Genomic DNA, 20,177 nt, shown 5'->3' with positions numbered 1-20,177 from the left:
GACATTGAGATTGAGACAGGTGATGTGTAATGCTATGATGTGGTCATGATATGGTTGTGATTGAGACAGGTGATATGTAATACTATGATATGGTCGTGATATGGTTGTGATTGAGACATGTGATGTGTAATACTATGATGTGGTCGTGATATGGTTGTGATTGAGACAGATGATGTGTAATACTATGATGTGGTCGTGATATGGTTGTGATTAAGACAAGTGATATGTAATACTATGATGTGGTCGTGATATGGTTGTGATTGAGACAGATGATGTGTAATATTATGATGTGGTCGTGATATGGTTGTGATTGAGACATATGATGTGTAATACTATGATGTGATCGTGATATGATTGTGATTGATGACATGTGCATATTCATTATTCATCCCATGTGTGAACTATCTGTTGCATGAGTTCTGAGACATTGATATGAGGATGGATGGATATGAGACACAATTGAGACTAGCTCCGACTAAAGATATATGAGATAAACTAGCTCCGGCTAGAGATTTGGATGCCGATGGGATCTGGTTCCGGCGGTGATACATGGTCCATGTGTGGCCCCCATGGGTTCTGATTTGAGTATTCAGTGCGGACTGATTACGTCAACAGATGTGTATCGTGGGACAGACATGCATCACGACTACATGACATCATTATTGCATTTTGCATCGCATTTGGCTTATCTTTGTCTGTGATGTGTGGATTGTATCGATTTACCCTTCTTATGTGGAATTTGATCTACTTGCTCTTATTTGTTGATCTGAGGTTGATGAGGATATACTGTTGGATCTGGCTGTTGAATATGATCTGTTTAGTATAGGTTGGTTTGGTTTGCTGCTAGATTGAAGTTTCGGTGGTTCGGTTGGGATTGAAAGGAGTTGTTTGTAGCTGCTAGTTTTGCTTAGTTTAGAGTTACTTGTGAGTACCTGTGGTTTTCGGTACTCACCCTTGCTTCTACACAATTGTGTAGGTTGACAGCTCTCTCTCAGATTCAGCTTAGTATTTTCTTTAGCAGATTGAGCTTCGGGACATACTCGAGAGGTAACGGTTCATTCCAGACGTGCCCTTGAGTTATCTTTACTTTCAGTTTTGTTTTATTCGAGAACTATACTCTGAGACTTGTATATTTTTTATTCGAATTCTGTATTTAGAGGTTTGTACATGTGACAACCAAATTCTGGGTAGTGTTGAGTCTTAATTAAATCTTCCGCTTATTTATTATCATTTATTCTCGTATTTCTACTTCTCTATCGTTGTGGTGGGGTTAGGCTGACGTGTCCGGTGAGAAATGGACACGTGCCATCACATCCGGATTTGGGGTGTGACAATATCATAGTTCTAAAAAAGAAAGCTTAACTAGCACATTGAACCATGTTTGTCCATAGAGATGATGGTCCTAATTAAATGAGTGCTCAAAAAGTTATGTGTCTCAATTTTTGATAGAGGACAAAAAAAGATTTATTTATTCAATCTCTCGATAAACGTAATTAAAAACAAAGCTCTAATCATAGTGATCCCACTACATTATTATTATTCATCATACAAACAATTCTTATTCTTGCATGATTAGTCTATTAACCAAACAAAATAGTCTCGTAAAATTTAGTTATATTAATTCCTTTCTCATGATATGTGTACCCCCCACCCCCCTCTACAAGTTATAAAAGTGCGGTCTAAATATAATGTTACTACCTAATTATATCTTTTGGAATTATGCACTTGACTTGAACATGAGTCACTTAAATGTTAAGTAATATATTTATATGATTGTAGTCTTGTAATATACACATATTGAGCATATATATAAGACGATTCATATCCATTCTTGAGAACTTAATGTTACTCATTACATGAAAATAAATATAGCTTGCTGATTGAAATGAATCCTACTCTAGAAAAACATGTTATTATCAGTAAAATGGGCATATATATATATATATATATATATATATATATATAAATTATCTCTGAATCACTTACAAAATTGAATAAAAGAAAATAAATTTTTGAGATCTTTTATGTATAAAAATAAAGGTCTCTAATAAATAAAACATAAAATATAAATCAAATTTATAAATGACTACATAAAACAAAATCTCCCAATATATTGTGCTATTAAGTGATAAGTATTCCACCGGGTCATAAGGCAGTAGTAGGACTACTTCACCCTTAACCAAAAAATTTAGGTTTGATCCCTGGGTATGGAAAAATCTTATTGGGAGCATCACCTAAAATAGACCCTGCAGTGTGTGATCTGAATTTATTCGAGGCTCTAATTTGGGCTCTGAATACTAGGTGGGGAAAAAAGAAGAACTTTATTCATCTGCATTTTACTTTATTTATTAAATACATATTTAATAAATAAACTGCAAACTTATGAAGTAATATCAGAAGCTTCTATTAAAAAAATGTTAAACCAAACTCCACTATCTCAAATTCTTTCCAATGATAAATAAAACTTTATTCAACGCGTTTTGAATTTAACAATAAGCATTATTCTAGTCTTGTCAATTTTCACTAGTACTTTTATATTTTATATAAATATACAAAGTTTTCCTCATTTTTTTTTATATATCTCTATCTTCATATACTAAAAAAAAAAACAAATTTTAAGTTGAATTTAAATGGCAGCAGAAGAGGAACAACAACTTCAGACTAATGGACATGCAAAGGCCGCCGAAGAAACACCCAATTCCACACAATCCAATGAGCTTCGCAGAAAAAAACGCAACAAAATCGTAGTGTATGTTGCACTATTTATTGTGTTTCAAATTGCCGTTCTTCTCTTCTTTTCATTATACATAATGAAAATCAGAACTCCGAAGTTTAGCGTGCAATCCGCTGTATTTGATCATATGGTGACTGAAAACGCGTCGTTCAAAATCACAATGAACGCTGAATTGAGTGTCAAAAATGCTAATTTTGGACCTTATAATTACAAAAACAGCACTATTTATTTTTATTATAATGATGTGAGTATTGGGGAAGCCTTTGTTTATCAAGGCAAAGCTGGTTTTAAGTCTAGTAAAAAATTTAATGTGATTGTGAATCTTTCGTCTAAGGTATCGAAGCTAAGGAATGATTTAAATTCTGGAACGTTAATTTTGACTAGTAAGTCAAAATTGGAAGGGAAAGTGAAGCTGATTTTTTTTATGAAGAAAAAGAAATATACGAAGATGAATTGTACTATTATTATTGGGTTGGCTGGTAAAGTGGTTCGGGATATACAATGCGATTAGATAAATTTTTGTTTGTCGAGTTGTACCAGACGGATCTAGGTTTTGAAATTTATAGATTTTTATGATGATATTATATATGAGAACTTGGTTCACAATTTAATATTTATATATGTGTGATGGAATTCTTAATACCTATACATATGATTTGAATGAAAGTTATGAATTTACGTGATACTAATTGTTTTTATTTATTTTTTGCTGCTCAATTTGAAGCCAATCGGGAAAATTAGTAATCCAGTCCTATATTTTGGTAGTCACTGAGATACATTTAGTGAACAAATAACCAGTATGACGCTTGTATTTTTTTACTTCGACTTCAGTTTGAGTCATTGTACATATCGTAAATCTATGTGAATTTGTGAGTATTATTTTTCTGGACTAATTTCAAAAAGAAAAAAATAGAGTAAGATATTATGAATGAGTTACAGTATAATAAGGAACCATGAGTGAAATGAAATGGATGATTGAATAAATTAATTTCATGACGAAAATAAATAAATTAAATTGAGATAATATAAATTTGACGTGATGACATCAAGTGAAACGGAGATGCACGAGTACTGAAATAGAATGGAGATGGATGCGTTGGGGAAATTTGAAGTTTGCTTCTATGTACAAATGCCAACTTATAGACAAGATGTTTGAAGTTTGGTGTTGTCAAACCTAATTAAAGACACTCATATATTTGAAGTTGGTTTCGAAGTGGCTAAATTTGTAAATTTTAAGTCCGTTGACTATGACTTAAATAGAGCTCCAACATTGATTATTTGTGCACTTGCCCCTCTTCTGGACACATAATGGGCTGCAACAGCAAAATGTCCATTGCTTTCCTTGTTTAAGGATTTATATGGAGGAATTTTCGCTTATAGCCACTCAAAAATAACATAATTATGTTTCATAGCTATAATTTGTTAATTATAATTCATAGCTACATGTTAAAGAGATGAGATAGGCGAGTGAGATTGGGAGAGAAAGGAGAGAGGCAATTGTATATGTATATTTGTCAAATAATTATATATATGTAACTGATATACATATATATTTGTATATATGACGAGCGAGATTGAAAGAGGGAGGAGAGAGCTTTAGGGTAGTCTAACCCACAGGCAGCAAGCACCAGCTTAATGGCAGAACGAAAGATGAGGCGAGCGAGAGAGGACAGATAATGGAGAGAGACGAATTATATATGTATATCTATCAGATAATTGTATATATATATAACTGGTATACATATGTATTTGTATATCTGGCGAGCGAGAGTGAGCAAAGAGTGGAGAGAGGCTAATTGTATTTGTATATCCGTCATATAATTGTATATGCATATGTATAATTTGTATTTGTATTTGTATATGTATAAAAGAGGAGAGAGGTAAATAATAATCATATTTATTATTGTCGCTAAATATAAATATAATAACAATTACATTATTGCCCCTAAATCTTTTATTTATTGTAATGTCACTTCTTTTTTCAAAACATTTAATTAGAGGGCAAAATAGTAGAACACTTTTTTATTTTTTTAGGAGATGTAAATCATTATAACTAGAGAAACTCGACTAATTGGTATTGGAGCCTCTACAATCTTGATAGAAAATCAAATAATTTTCGTTGTTGACAGACAATGCTAGCCAATTTATGTCGTTCATTTACGAATAATTATCTAAAAAATCAATTTGTCAATGATTATGCTGTCAAAAGTTGCTAATCGTGCTAAAAATGATTGTGAAAAATATTGTAGATTTAAATAGGTTCAAGGAAATATTAACAAGAGGCCGAAGAAAATTTTCTCTTAAAATAAGAGAAAAGTGGGCAAAAAAAAATATAATTATAAGTTAATTACACGGTGAATCAACAAAATTGAAATGTTAAAGAGAAAGTACTTCAACAATGAAAGGTTGAAGAGAGAGTTTTAAAATAACTGAATGCTGGAGAAAAAGTGCTAAAACAATTGAATGTTGAAGACAAGTGTTTCAACCATTGAAAGATGGTAACAAGTACATCAAAAATTTAATGCATGTATAACTTTGATTTTGTGGGAGAATGTTGAAAATAATAATTTAAAATTATAGAAAACCATAATTGGTCAGAATTTGATATTTTAATCATGTCTAAATAAGTTTTATAATTGGAATCATATAAAAATGGATTTTTCCAATGTACAGTCAAAGTAGATTTTGCACTATTATAAGTAGGAATGATTTTACTTAATTTCATATAATAATCTATTATTTTTCATACCCCACTTATGAAATTTCAAAGGAATATATATATTATTGCTGTAGATCATATATAGCTAACGGAGAATGTATTTTAGAAATTGTAAAAAGCATCCAAAAATTTATTGAGTTCATGAATAAAACCATCTCCTCAAATCATATGCCCTTAAACTCTATATACTATTTTGTTCATTTTGTGATCAATTGCAAATTTCAAGTTCTAGTATCTTTTTTTTTATAAAAAAAAGAAGTGGTGCTTTGAGCAACGTTGAAGTTATCTTCATGTAATCTATAAGTCATGAATTGAAGTCGTGTAAGTAGTTATTAATACTTATATTAGGATCTATTTTCTATATTAAAGTTCGCCCTTTCTATGAACCCACACGGTATACTTCATAGAGTTCACACTGAATAATTTTTCTATTTAGCATTTTCTTAGCCGATTAATTAGTTGAAACATGTTAACAAACACGAGTGTTACTATAATTAAGCGTAAGTGTTGGTCTTACATCCATTGAATATAATCAAGTAGAACAATAGTTACCTTTTGCTGCCCATCATAATGCATGTCACTTACGAGAGAATTGTTTTAATTAACATAATGAAAACATAGAAGTAGTTCTATTAACTCTACTAAATTATGAGAATTTAGAAAGAGGAGACAAGAGACAAACAAGGAGACAACTCTAAAATGTATTGTCCTTTAACCTAGGAACGGTGTCTAGACATTGTTTCTTGGTATGTCCTCATCCATGGTATATCTTCTTTCTATTTTATTCTTACTCTAATTATTATGGTTTGTGTTATCTAGAATCTTGATTGCACATTAATTAATTTGTACCTAAGTAACCCTCACCTTGATTTTTGTCTCTTACATGCATTATTCATATACCCAATTAGTGGTCCAATTTAATTAGTTGTAGTCTCATAAAGTCAACTTTAAAAATTGCCTCCCTAACATGCAATTGTCGAATGTTCCATAATTTTTTCAACAAAGAGTTGACAAGAGCATACAAAAACTTATTATACTATACAAATATATCATTATAATAAGATTTTTTTTTAAATGTGATGTGATATAACCTGTTTTGAGTCAAATTCTTACGGTTTTCTCAAAAAGCTTCATGCCATTAATAGTCAATGCATTATAAGTATTTTTTTTCTCTTCTACTTTTCACGTGGGACTTTGTTCACACACTACAATCTCCCTCTTAATTAGCTAAGTTTTACATTACTATCACCATTCATGGTATAATTTGGAGATTAACTATGTGACTCCTCACATTAACCAAGTATTTATGGCCATCAAAGTCTATTGACATGACATCTTTTTTGTGTATGCAACTTTAAAGCTACGAGTAAAACTAGCAAACCGGTCGACAGAGACTAGCAAAGACACTAATTGAGTTCCACACTAACTTCATATGACTGGTCTCGTTGAATCATTGACTTTGATTATTAGTTGTTGGACTAAAACATTTCAAAGATACGCTTAAGATGGTTAATGATATTGTTCGATTAGACTACGCTTGCACAATCATTCACAAGAGACCTCGCCCAGGGGCGGAGCTACACCTTTGCATGGTGGTCAGATGAACTACCTTTGTCGGAAATTTTTTGCGAGTACATATGTCAAATATCAATAGTTTTTGATATGTAGTATTTGTTGAACAAATTTAACATGCTAAAGAAAGATTGCTCATTTTAACAGAACAAAAGTGGTGTTCCATTGTTTATAATCTCACCTGCAAGGTTTATTTTTTTTCTTGTCCTAAAATATAAAAACCCTTGATGAAAATTCGGGCTCCGCCACTGACCTCGCCCATCAAGATTGTGTATCTATCAAATACCTCATAAAACTTTCTTTTATTTCTACTTTAATTTCCATGTGGAATATTATTCACACACCCAAATAAATAATATATAGAAAATGAAGTTCTTGACTCAATGGTATGTATGGGCATATTCCCTAATGTCGTATAAAGTTTTAAACTCATTGAAATAATAAATTTAGGCATGTTTAATTTGCGCTGTTCCTGTTGATGTATTCATGCAATCTATAGCGGGATTAGAGAAAATCTATATGATTCTTGGATAAGAAAATTATGTTCCCAAGCTTTGGTAATTAAGACTAGTCCCTTTCCTTTGTACTATATGGTTCACTGTATGAATAAATACACTGCTATTGTCTGCATTATGTTTTCACGGTTTTAATTTCTTTATTCATGCATGCATGACATCGTTTCTTTGGATTGTAGTAACTACTTTTGCTTTTTCATTGTGTCAAGTAATAAGTAGAGGTGATAAATGAACGGATTGGAATAAATATGAACAGATTAAGATCATGGGTTGAGTTAATAAATAATCTATTCAAAAGTTACTTGGGTTGAAATGAGTTTAAGTGCGGGTCAAAATTTAATCCACACATTTCTTATTAAGTTTTTGAATTTCTTTATTTGTTTTTTCAATAATTTGTTTAGTACCTAAGTAAAATTATTGTTTTGTTTTATTATGACTATATATAACATATTAAATAAAAATAATAATATATTTAAAAAAATATTTTGATAAGATTTCTCATAGATCATTTGGGCTAAATATTAACCCAAATTTCAATGGGTTGAAATGAATGGAACAGATCAATAATCAACTTAAACTTAAATAAATTCAATAAATTATGATTTCATGAGTTAATTTCACCGCTTCTATTTAACATATGTAACGGAGGAGAAGGATATTGCATTGGAGATCTCCGGAAGAAGAGATCAATAAATGATACTCTAGTTCTTTAGTAGAATTATTTATTTATCTTCAAATTGTAATCAATCCTAGCTCACAATTAAGGGGTGGCTTTATTCTCATTAAACAGAGCTAATGGATGGACAAAGTGTTTGGTGAAATATAAATTATAGTTAGAGAAAAAAAAAATCCAAGTTAAGATGCAAACATCTTTCTTTTCTAAAGAAGATTTAAGCCTACTGTAACATAAACTTTACTAGTACAATAATAATTTTCTTGACTTAATTGTCACCTCTAGAATGTAATAGCTCTATAATGTTATATGACTTGAATAAACTCTGGCAAGTTATTGAGTTAAATACTCCTCCAATAAAAACATCTTCTTTCAATAATTAAGATAAAGTTTCTTTTTCATAAGAGTACTAACCTCACTTTTTTGTTAATTTTACAATATTATTCTTACTTACACCATCACAAGGTAAGGTAGAATAAGACATATTTATAGGCCTAAATCCTGATAAGCCTTCCATAGAATAAATTATGAGTTAATTAGTGGGGTAATAAAATTGATTAAACATAATTTGATAGATGATTTAGTGTTTAAATAGTGGTGGAGAAAGTTGTAAAATATGTGAGAGTGATTACATGTAATTATGGACATTTTAAAAAATGGATATTAATAAAAGATCGTTACATATTATTATATTTTTAAAAATTAACATGCTAAATCCGAAAGAAGGCCCAAAATAGTCCCTCATTTTTGGGTTAAGATTCAAAGTCATCCTTGAGTTTTCACATGAAGCAATAATAGTCCCTCATGTTTGCAATATTGGTGCACTTTTGGTCCTCCCCTAAACTTTTGCCTATTTTTTAACATTAATTTTGTTCATAATTTTATGTAAGGAATGTCCCATCGCCTTTTTATATATTTAGTATAAATAATAACTCTATGTGAGAGAAGGTGAGAAGAAGAACACCTTGTTCTATTCAATATAAATATTACTGCAGCTAAACTAAGAACATTTTAATGTATGACATTGCAAGAAAAGAAAAATTTATACTATTGTACGTGAAATCGTCGTGATGAAACCTCCCGACTTTACCTGCAATACGATTTCTACTAAACAAAATAAGGTGTTTTTTTCCTCACAATATCTCACATGAAGTTATTATTTCTACTAAATATATAAAATGACGATTAAACATTCCATACATAAATTATGAATAAAATCAATGTTAAAAAATAGGCAAAATTTTGAAGGAGGACCAAAAGTGCACCAATATTGCAAATATGAGGGACTATTAATGTTCCATGTGAAAACTCAAGGATGACTTTGAGTCTTAAACCAAAGATGAGGGACTATTTTGGGCCTTTTCTCTGCTGAATTCACCAACATTAAGTAGAAGTGAAAATTACATCGTTTTTGTGTTTTACTTTTGGTTTCCCATCCGGTGTTGAAATTCATATTGAAGCTCCAACTGAATCCGAATCACGGGCCCGTGAAAGGCGCTCCAAACAAAGTTTTCTCCCTACTTGATGTGCTCCCAACAATATTTTTTCCATATTCAGGAATTAGCTAGCGGGAAGCCACTTAATTATTCTGTATTGTATTCTTTGTAGAGTGATCAAAAGAATAATTGCCTACATACTTAGTACAATGCTCTACTGGATAAACACAAAATTTATAGTAGTAGTAAAATAACCTTATAGAGACATAAAGTAAAGTAGGCTTGTTAATTTGGTCCGAAGAAAGTAACATTATATTTGCAAACTCTCTTACTTTTTTCCTTCTTTTTATATGTATTTCACTTTTATTTCTTTTTCTACTTTTCCTACTCTCGCCTTCTTTATCACTTTGTAAATTACATTTATGTGGAACCATTCTTTTCTTTTCTTTTCAAACTTTTGAGAGTATTCTCCCAAAAGAAATATGAAAATTAGGGACTTTTTACAAAGATAAATGAATCTTGAAAAAAAGAAGTCAAAACTTTGAGGCATATCTGACTAACGAGCGTGCCCACACTTTAATTTGCTAACAAAGGTAAAAAAAAAAAAAAAAACCAATGCCTTGGTGTATTAATATATTACACATATTGAAAACCAAAGAAAAAGAAAAAGGTGAGTGTCCCTCTCACAAAAACAAAAGCATTCGCCTTATGAATAAATTTCAATTTTTTTAGTTGAACTCCAGAAAACACATTTGTCCAAAAAAAAAAAAACAGAATTTAACTCAAACCTGAATTGCAAGATTTTTCAGAATTTGAAATACAATAAAAATGTGTTCACTTTTATTGCTTACAAAAAAAACAAAAAAAACATCTCTAATATTTCAATATCATTTTCACTTTGAAGAGAAAAGCTAGTTTTAAAAAAAAAAGAATCACAATGAAACATTGTCAAAACACATAGGGTAACGCTTAAAAAATTTAGTTTTATGTTTCAACCTCTAAGGTTTTTATTATTGTCAAATCCATTGTATTTTTAAAGTTAAGTTTCATATTTATTATTTATTGTAATTTTAATAAATTTTAAATATAATATGATATTTCAAATAAAAATTACTACTATTAGATTCAGATGAACTCGTTACTCGTATCTGATGACCATCCGTAGAGTTTCTCTGCCCCAAAATCCGTTCAATCCCTTTTACTCTTCTTTTAGTTTGTCTCTTTCTACACCCTGATTTCCAGCTCTGCAAAGGTAAGTAAAAGAAAAGACATATTTTTTTATTTGATACTGTTTAATTTAAGATAAGACTGGCCTACCATATGAAAGTTAATTTTAGTATTTTAATCAAGTATAGGATGAAACGAAATAAATTGAAGTTGCGCATATATAAAAAAAACTATTATTTGAAACTAAATTGAAAAAACATATTCAAAATTTTAAATTGTATTTGAAAATACATCATTAAAAAAGATTATAGTAAAATTTGGTCAAGACATTATTTCTACTTGAAAAAATACAGTAAAATATTTTTTATGATAAAATTCAAATTGTAAAGGGAACGTTGGGAATCTTTTGGAGCAGAAAAAGTCTGCAAATTCAAATGTGTGAAGTTTCCTGATGTTTATTGGGCATATCAAAAACTTCAGTCTTTTACTTCTCCGTAGTCTACTCTAGACGTAAGCACATTTCTACGAATTTCAATGTTTATATCAAAGTCATTTGATAGCTCGTTAAAATTGCGCTAGCTATTAGTAATGTAGAAATTATTTATAAGTAAAATTATAAAATTTTATTTTATATATGTGTATTACTCATTCATGTAATAGTGTGTGATTGTCAAAATAAAATAAGAAAATATTGTTTTATTTGGAGTTCACCAGGAAATTCCTTAATTCAAATGGACACTCATTACCACGGCACCTAAAAACATATTTTTTGTTAAGGATGTCCAACTTAAAATATATATCCTTTAAATTTAAACATATATATACAACGTAATTTTTAGACGAATAGTGTCCATATTATTTATCACCTAATCAAGATTAATTAATAGATGTTGTTATTTTATACGATCACTTAATTATGTACTTGCATTATTAATTTGATAAACGAATATTTAGCATTTGAATATATTACCTATCTATTATTATTTTTTAAATAAGCAAATGAAAATGTGCCTCTCACGTGACGATGACCCTACTCTTCTTCCCCTATATAAAATGATGATGAAACCAACAGACTTGTCATCATTCTCACTTGTCTCATCTTTCAAAAAAACTAGAGAAAGCATACATCAGCGAGCTTTTACAGAAGAAGAGCCTAAAATCCAAAAGCTCTACATTTTCATCTTATCATAAATACCAATGGAAACTTTTAACCTACTCAAATTCTGGCGAAGTTCCGGCACTGATACTTCAACTTGCCGGGATATTGTCTCTGAAATTGATGAATTAGACTACCTACGTAATCCAGCCATTGAAACTGATGAAGAAACTGACGACGATGCGGATTCCTTCTTTGATTTGGTTTTCACTGGCCCTGATGAACGCCCAAAATTGGACAACTCCAAATCCGTATCTGTTAACACTCCCCGTGAACCGGAATCCCCGAGAGATGTGTTTTTCAAACCAAAAGCTTTTCCAATTGACTCTATCTCGAAGCCTCAATCTCCGATTTCAATACTCAAATCGGCCCCTAAATTTCGGGTCTTCTTTATGGGCTTAAGGAAAACAAAGCTGGAGAAGGTAGGCATTGACAATTCTTCTCCGTCCAGTCCGAAGTTTCAAACACAGAAACTGAATCTGAAGCGCTTTCCGGTGAAATGCAATGTGGAAGAGGTTCCCGTTCCGGTGACCCCTGTATTTACCAGAGACAACAGTTTAAGAAGCAAACTGCAGAGCGAGAAAGAGGAGGAGCTTTCCGTTGACGAATCGTTGAAGAAATTTGTAAGAGTTGATATGCCTAAGTACTTAAAATTGATGAAGCCATTGTATGCCAGAGCTTCAAAAAGGTACACAGACAAAATCAGTGTATCACCATTGTCGTCTCCATCGGCACAATCAATGTGCTCACCCAGAAAAACATCAGAGGTGAAACGAGTTTCTTCATTCGGATCTGTACGCAAGCACTTAGGGAAAAGTCGATCGGCGGCATCCACCTTTGCCGCCGGAGCTTCCTCGTCGCCGTTAAATCGCCGTGACAATTCACTTCTACAAGAGCAAAATGACGGAATCCAAGGCGCTATATTACATTGCAAGAGATGTTACAGCTCACTAGCAAAAAGTAGCGAAAATCTGGCTAGAACCTCTTCTTCTGTGGAGCTGAACAGATGGAGCATATGAAAAAAAAAATTCATCAATACTATTTTGAAACTGAATAGTTAAGCGGGAATAGGAAAACAGAGACGTTTATTCTATTTCCTGTTTTGGTGCTATTATTATTATTATTATTATTATTTTTGTTTGTATGAATACAGTTGTAAGGAACAATAGTAGAATTAGATCAGTGGCACAGAGACGTCACTTGTGAAAACGTCCGTCCAGTTCCAGCAATGAATGAAAAGTGTTTTGGTTTATGTAAAGTTAAAAAATACTCCACTGTGTTTCAAATTTTCAGTTTGGGCATTTTGGTTTGATATCCGAATGTGATAGTTCAAATCAAATTTGATTTCATCATTATATTCCCACGATGTTCAAACATCACATTTGCAAATGGCCTGCCACCTGCAGCAGATTCTTGACGTCGCATGACAACTTTTACTTAATACTTATTTCTATTTATCTGGGACTTTCGAAAGTTTTTACCTATTTTTTTTTCCGGTTTTCAGACAATGTGTCAATTATTTACATTTGAAATTTGATCAAATCTGAATTTATACTGAGAACTCTAACATTAGAGGATAAACTATTTCAAAATTCAGAAAATGTGTTTTGATTATTTACATTCTAATTTGATCAAATCTGAATTTATACTGAAAACTCTCACATTAGAGGGTAAATTGTTTCCTATAAAGACAACTAAGCAATCAAGTGGGCTCAAACCCGACACCTCTCGTGAAGGATGAAAAAATATCTTAAAATTTCTTATTAACGGTTGATCAAATTTGAGATTCCGGCTTTGTAATTATTCATGATTGGCTTTAAGACTCCTACTGATGTACTAGTTACAAAAGCATATTTTGTCAAATTCCTATATTTTATTTTATAAGTTGGCTTGCGTTTTATTTTTTTCAATTCCAAGTGGCCAAAAATGATTATTGGATCCATATACTAGTCATGAAAGACATAAAAAATAAATAAAGCATTCCAAAGTTCTACATTTTGGGAGTTGGGGCATATGAAGTAACGATTAGCGCAACAACTTAGTATTTCATTTTTTTAGCTTTTTATTTTATTTTATATGAGATTTGCAGGAAAGCGGTTGGTAAGGCTTAGCTTGTAACTTATTTCCGTCCTTAGTCAATTTCAAACCAAAACTGTTGTGATTGTCACATCTTTTTTTAACCAAAATGACTAGTAGATCTTTTTGTTATTCCTTGTGATAATTTCACAAGTCATGGACTTATGGATGTGTGAATTAATTGACGCTACATGAAAAAAGATTTCCCTAACTCAATGAATTCTTTTTGTTCTATATTTACTTAGTTTAGCAGAAGAAATGATCTATGATCACACAAATGTTTATGATTTATTTAAATTGACAAATTTCAAAAGTGTTTATTTTTTTAGAACTCTACCTCTAGACAAATAATATTACATAAATTGTTGATGAATTTATGGATAAATGCTTGATAATATTTCACAATAATAACATAGAAGAGATCACCTCAAAAGCGATGATTAGAAAATTGTAGCTCATCCTTAAAATATATGTGTTGTATTTTGGAGAGGAATAGACGAAATTAACGTTGTTCGGGACAATTCGTCCATTTGTAGATAAAGTGTCTCGTTTGATATGTTTCTTCGAAATGATCCCTTGGTATATGGTGCCCAAAAAAATGTTTGATTTGAGGCCAAACTCTGAAGAAGTAGAATAGAAAAGAAAATATCAACATAAGTTATGGTGAAACAAATTCATCGTTAATTAGAGGTTTTGAGTTCGAGACTTGAATAAGAAAGTGTTTTTATTGGGAGCATCACTCTATTATTGATCTTACGCACGCTATTTAGATTTAGTCAGAACATTAATGCGACAACGAAAATAAAAATAGATGGAGAAAATGGTAGTAGTCGGTCAAGTAGAAAACGTTAGCTTTTCAGAGTAGAATTGGACCTACTATTGCTTACGCATTTGGCTACCTCTCTATATACCTTTTTCTCTCTTAAAACTCTTTTTAGCTGTTTTTGCTTTTTCTATCACAAAAGTATACTGCCAACACCAATTGCCAGCTACCTAGCTATTTTCTTCCTTTCATGTTAAACTTCTCTATTTTTCTTATTTCTAATGACCTACTATTAACTTCTTCTTTTTTGATTAAAAACTATGAGAAAAAACAAATTTGATAGATTAATATTGATATAACTCATATATTACTTAAATTTTTTTAGAAAAACACTCAAATATATCATCGGACTTTGACAAAAGATTTATCTATCTATACATTTGTTAAAATTTTGGCTCATCAATATCATTTCCATTCAAGAAAAATGCTCATTTATGTCGGTATTTGTAAATTAAAAATAGTTTTCATTGTGCAAAATCTTTTTTTTACACGTGGTCAATTATGATTAAACCACATCATTAATTAAATCAGTTTTTTAAAAGGGAAAAGGTTCAAATATATTATGGAACTTTGAGAAAAAGCTTATATAATACTATCATGCCTTTTTCTCCAATGAAAATAACATAAATTAGCCAATATTTGACGAATGAAACTTTTATCAAAATTCGATAGCATATTTAATTTCGTATTTCGATTGTTCAATATTTCGATATTTATGCCCCGCTCTATGATTGTACGAAAAGTTCACTCAAAGACGTAGAGCCTATTTGGCCTAGAGTAGCGGTTGGGAGACTAAAAATAGTACTTTATTTTTAGAAAGAAAGGAAACATTTTTTTTTTTGCAAAAATTAAAACGATTGACCAACCGGTAATATTATAAAAATAAAATATTTCTTTACATAAGATAATTTTAAGGACAAATTACTTAACTACACTCATTTACTTACCTTAATATCCATTTATCCCAGAGGCGTATTCAGGATTTCATAAGGATAGGTGCATTATTACGAAAAGATGCATCTAAGATATAAATTTTATCGGTTTAACCTTTACGTTCTTAACACTGAACTGTTAAACTTTAAAAATTATAGGTCCAACATATATAATAGTACTAGTTTTAAATTTTAATATACACATTTGATTTAATTATATAAAAATTATACCGTGCTAATTTTTTTAGGAATTTTCAATGTTACACATTTGAAATTTTTTAAAGATTAAAGCAAAAAAATTAAAGAAAAATTGATTGAAACGCCAAAAGTGCTACCAATAACCACTTGGAGGGGTGTTAGTAACAAAAATAAGATAGATATAAGATTTAAATTTCTATATTTGCTTAAAGAGGTGCACTCAATCTTCATCATATTATTATATGTTACTTTTAACATGGGTTCACACCTCTATATTTAAATATTTTTATAAAAATATAACACTACTATATATAATCTAGAGAGGGGAGCATGGGTTCACGTGAACCCACGGAACCCCCTCTAGATACGCCTCTGATTTATCCCTACTTATTTCAAAAATTTCAAAAATCCCTTATTTACCTATGTATCCCGTGCACAACGCTGTGGAATGTATTAAACGCTATGTATCCCGTGCACAACACTATGTATCCCGCATGTATCCCGTGCACAATGCTATGTATCCCGCTATGTGGAATGTATCACACCTAATGTATCCCGTGCACAACGCTATGTATCCCGCTATGTGGAATGTATCAAACCTAATGTATCCCATGCACAATTCTATGTATCCCACAAACATCATTTTTAGGGGATTTTTGGTAAATAGAAAACTAAAAGGGATATGATGTTATTTAGTATTTATAATTTGTGGTTCCTATAATTTATACTAATTTTAATATTAAAAGTGCATTATTTTTTTATTTATTTATGTAATTTGATCCTCAAAAACAATTTAAAAAAATATTAATCAAATACAATACGTTTATCAAGAGCAATTTTAAAATGAATTCACCTAACATAATTTTTTTTCTTAAGAACTTTTCTAAGAATCTATTTTAGTAAAAATATTTCAGAAAATAAAAAAATTTAGTCGCTTAACGTAGCAGACTCGTAGATAAATATTGGCTGAATATGTTAGAATTGTATATAATGTAAACCAGAGTTGACACATGGGTGAATCATGAAGCAATATGTAGCAAGAAGAATAGGTCAGACATGACTTATCATTAACGTAGGATTTAACTATGGCGGATTTAGAATTTTAAAATCGTGAGTACTCCTTCAAGTCTTAATTACAAAATAGAATAAATAAATTTATGACTTATCATAATAAAGACAATCATATTCATACACAGTATCCTAAACATTAATGCAAAGAACTACAAACGTAACAAATGTTATTTTGGAAAACAAAATAATAGTATTATTTGGATAATGGATTTTTTTATTTTGAACCCCAGGATAAAGCCTATGTGCGCCCCCCACTATGTAATGTAATAGCCTGTAAACCACACAGAGAATGTGTGTCCCCACTGTATAATGTAATTGCCTGTAAACTACACAGAGAATGTAAACCGCACTAGGCAAAGCCTATGCGACAATCTCGACTCAAAAGGCATTGAGGGGGGATCGATCTCGGATCATCCATGTGGATAACCATCCTCCAAACGAACTGAGCCATTCTGTAGGATTGATTTTTTTATTTTTATAAAAGCATTTTTAGGAAGATTTTAGTAAAAAGCAGCTAGAGAAAGAGAAAAAAGAACAATAAAGAATTGCATAGAAGAGAAAAAGTAGGTCAACATAAAACACATGTAATCAAGCAAACTTTGAGCTCCCACATATAAATTATAATCGCTACGCCAATTCAACACTTATAATTTGGGTGTTCACTACCTAATTTTATAGTATTCTCTAAAATTTTCATATAAACGTACATATAAATCGATACAAGATTAATGGGCGATCAAGCACCAGGACGACTCAACGTGAATCCACCCTGCGTGTTGAAGGATGAAATTTCCATCACAAGATGGATAAAATCCATATATAGTGCCTTTGTTGAACTTGTTTTCCTTATTTTTACTAGGAAAAATCCTTTTTTCTCATTTTGAAAGAACTTTTTTTCCAAAAAAAAATAAATTTTCAAAAATTAATTTATTTGACGAAGACGTAACCCTAAGTTGACATGTGTTTGATGTATAAAACACACTTTTAAGTAAATTTCGTTCACAATTTGGAATAGTATATAATTTAGCGGTAAAAGCAACTATCTCATGATTTAAAATTTAAATATGAAGAATACACGATGTGAATGGTTGAGAAGTTTTTCATTATTTATTAATCCTTGTAGTTAGATCTGTTTAAACTCTTAGAAAACAGAATAATGACACAAAAAATCAAAAGCTCCCCACTATCCCAACAAAAAACTATATGTGTTTAATTAGTTTCATGTCTTGTACGTGGTTGGTTGCTACTAATTAAATTATTAAAAAATCATAAGCCACATGTAGGCTATTAACCTTTGTAGTCTCATTTCAAATTCTATCATTTCCTTTTTAATTATGAGTTAAAAGGCTACTTCAAATGAAAATATTATTAAACGGTGAATTTAAAATTTAAATTTGACAGAAATAATTGATAGTACATTATTTCTTAACACTCAAAATATTGATTTTTGTGAGTACAATTTTTTTAGATATTAAATTCGATTGAATCCATCCACTATCGAGTGTCTATTTACAATTGATCGTTGTCTCACCTTATCATTTACATGTGTGATTTCTTCATTCTAGTTTAAGCCACAATCAATCACCATCGATATTAGAAATTTGAAGGACAATCGTAACACTCTTTAGCTAAACTGGCCAAAATTCTTGTTATTATTTGGCTATAATTTGTGATCAACTTTCAATCTCAATCTTGTATTAGGTTACCACACATTAATGGAGATGAGTTTTCAAATTCAGCTCAATACGCTTATTTAAAACCTCTAATTAATTTCCCCTCAATATTCATCATGATGTCCGATCGCTTCCAATAAACTCTTTTCAACAAGCAAATGATGATTATATATAAAATAAAGTAAAATAAAAAATGTGAGTGATCAAATTAAAGGAGGGGACACAAGAGGAACAAAGAGACAACTTAAAAATGAATTGTCCTTAAATATAGGAATGGTGTCGAAAACTTTGTTTAATGATATGTCTTCATGCATGGTATAATCTTTCATTTTATTTTTTCTAATCCAAACTATATATTAGTAGTCTAATAATTGGCTGGGTTTCGTAGAATCTTGATTGCTTATTATTAATGCATGTGTACCTTAGGTCACACCTTGATTGATCTCTATTAATTTAGACTTTTATATATGCTTTATTTTATTTGCTCACTAAGAGTCATAATTTGTAGTGTAAAAAAATTAGGTAAAAATTATAAGACATCGTATTCCTATTCTTTTTTGAATTTAAAAAATTCTTCAAAATTATAGGATCTCAGGTACATCAGGAAATCTGCAGATATATAGCTCACAGATGTATCCGAGAGGGAAGGTATGTATGTGAGAGGGGATAAGGATGTATTCGAGAGAGATTTTTGTATCTTTTTTAAACTATAAGAAATTTTAGAGATTATGATTATCTTAAGTTATGTATTTATGTAGTTTTTCAAAAAGTAATCCCCTATGAGGGAAGTTTTAAGACAATTCGTTAAATATACATTGAACAGCTTTGCTTTTATAAATTTGCCGAACATTGATACTTTTAATCTTTGTCATATATTTAAAAAAAATTATGTTAGTTAGATTTGACGAAAATAGTGTTTTTTAAAAATTAATTATAAAACTCTAAAAAATTATATTGCATAATTTATGTTAGTTTGATTTGAGAATTTAGTTTAGAATTTTTTTTATTATAAAACTCTAAAATATTCTAAAAAAAAACTGCACTACACATTAGAATAATATTTTTAACGATAGCATAATTTACTCCTCAAGAAACTGTATCAAACTTTTTTTTTTAAAAAAAATATTAGAAACATTTTCGTCATAAAAAAAACCGCATCTATATATGAGTTTTCGTCAATTTAATTCCTTTTCCATTGCTACCATCAACTCTTATAGGCTGAGTTTGATAAATATTTTGTAAATATTTGACGAACACTACAAGTGTAACCCTAGAGAATTTTCAAATAATTCAATGAATATTTAAGGGATTATTTTGAATCTACATTCAAACATAACAAATCATTTTCTCATAGTAAAGTCAACCCTAGAGAATTTTCTCATGATTGGTCAATTTCTTATTAATTTTATATTCCTTTGCAACTTGGTGGAAC

General features: G+C 30.4%; 2 protein-coding genes across 2 annotated transcripts; both read left to right on the top strand.

Moving 5' to 3' along the window:
• The first annotated feature begins 2,630 nt into the window (after positions 1-2,630).
• On the top strand, positions 2,631-3,245 carry LOC125833153 (uncharacterized). The gene has a single exon (XM_049512294.1). It carries the CDS (start codon positions 2,631-2,633, stop codon positions 3,243-3,245), a length of 615 nt encoding a protein of 204 aa, XP_049368251.1.
• Positions 3,246-12,013: 8,768 nt separating this feature from the next.
• On the top strand, positions 12,014-12,991 carry LOC125833152 (probable membrane-associated kinase regulator 2). The gene has a single exon (XM_049512293.1). The coding sequence runs from the start codon at positions 12,014-12,016 to the stop codon at positions 12,989-12,991; it is 978 nt and encodes a 325-aa protein (XP_049368250.1).
• Positions 12,992-20,177: the final 7,186 nt, after the last annotated feature.

This window comes from Solanum verrucosum, unplaced genomic scaffold, assembly GCF_900185275.1.
Source record: "Solanum verrucosum unplaced genomic scaffold, falcon-dt-bn FXZP01000100.1, whole genome shotgun sequence".
NCBI lineage: Eukaryota > Viridiplantae > Streptophyta > Magnoliopsida > Solanales > Solanaceae > Solanum > Solanum verrucosum.
The sequence above is the reverse complement of the archived record's forward strand: the minus strand, read 5'-3'. Positions and strand labels throughout refer to the sequence as shown.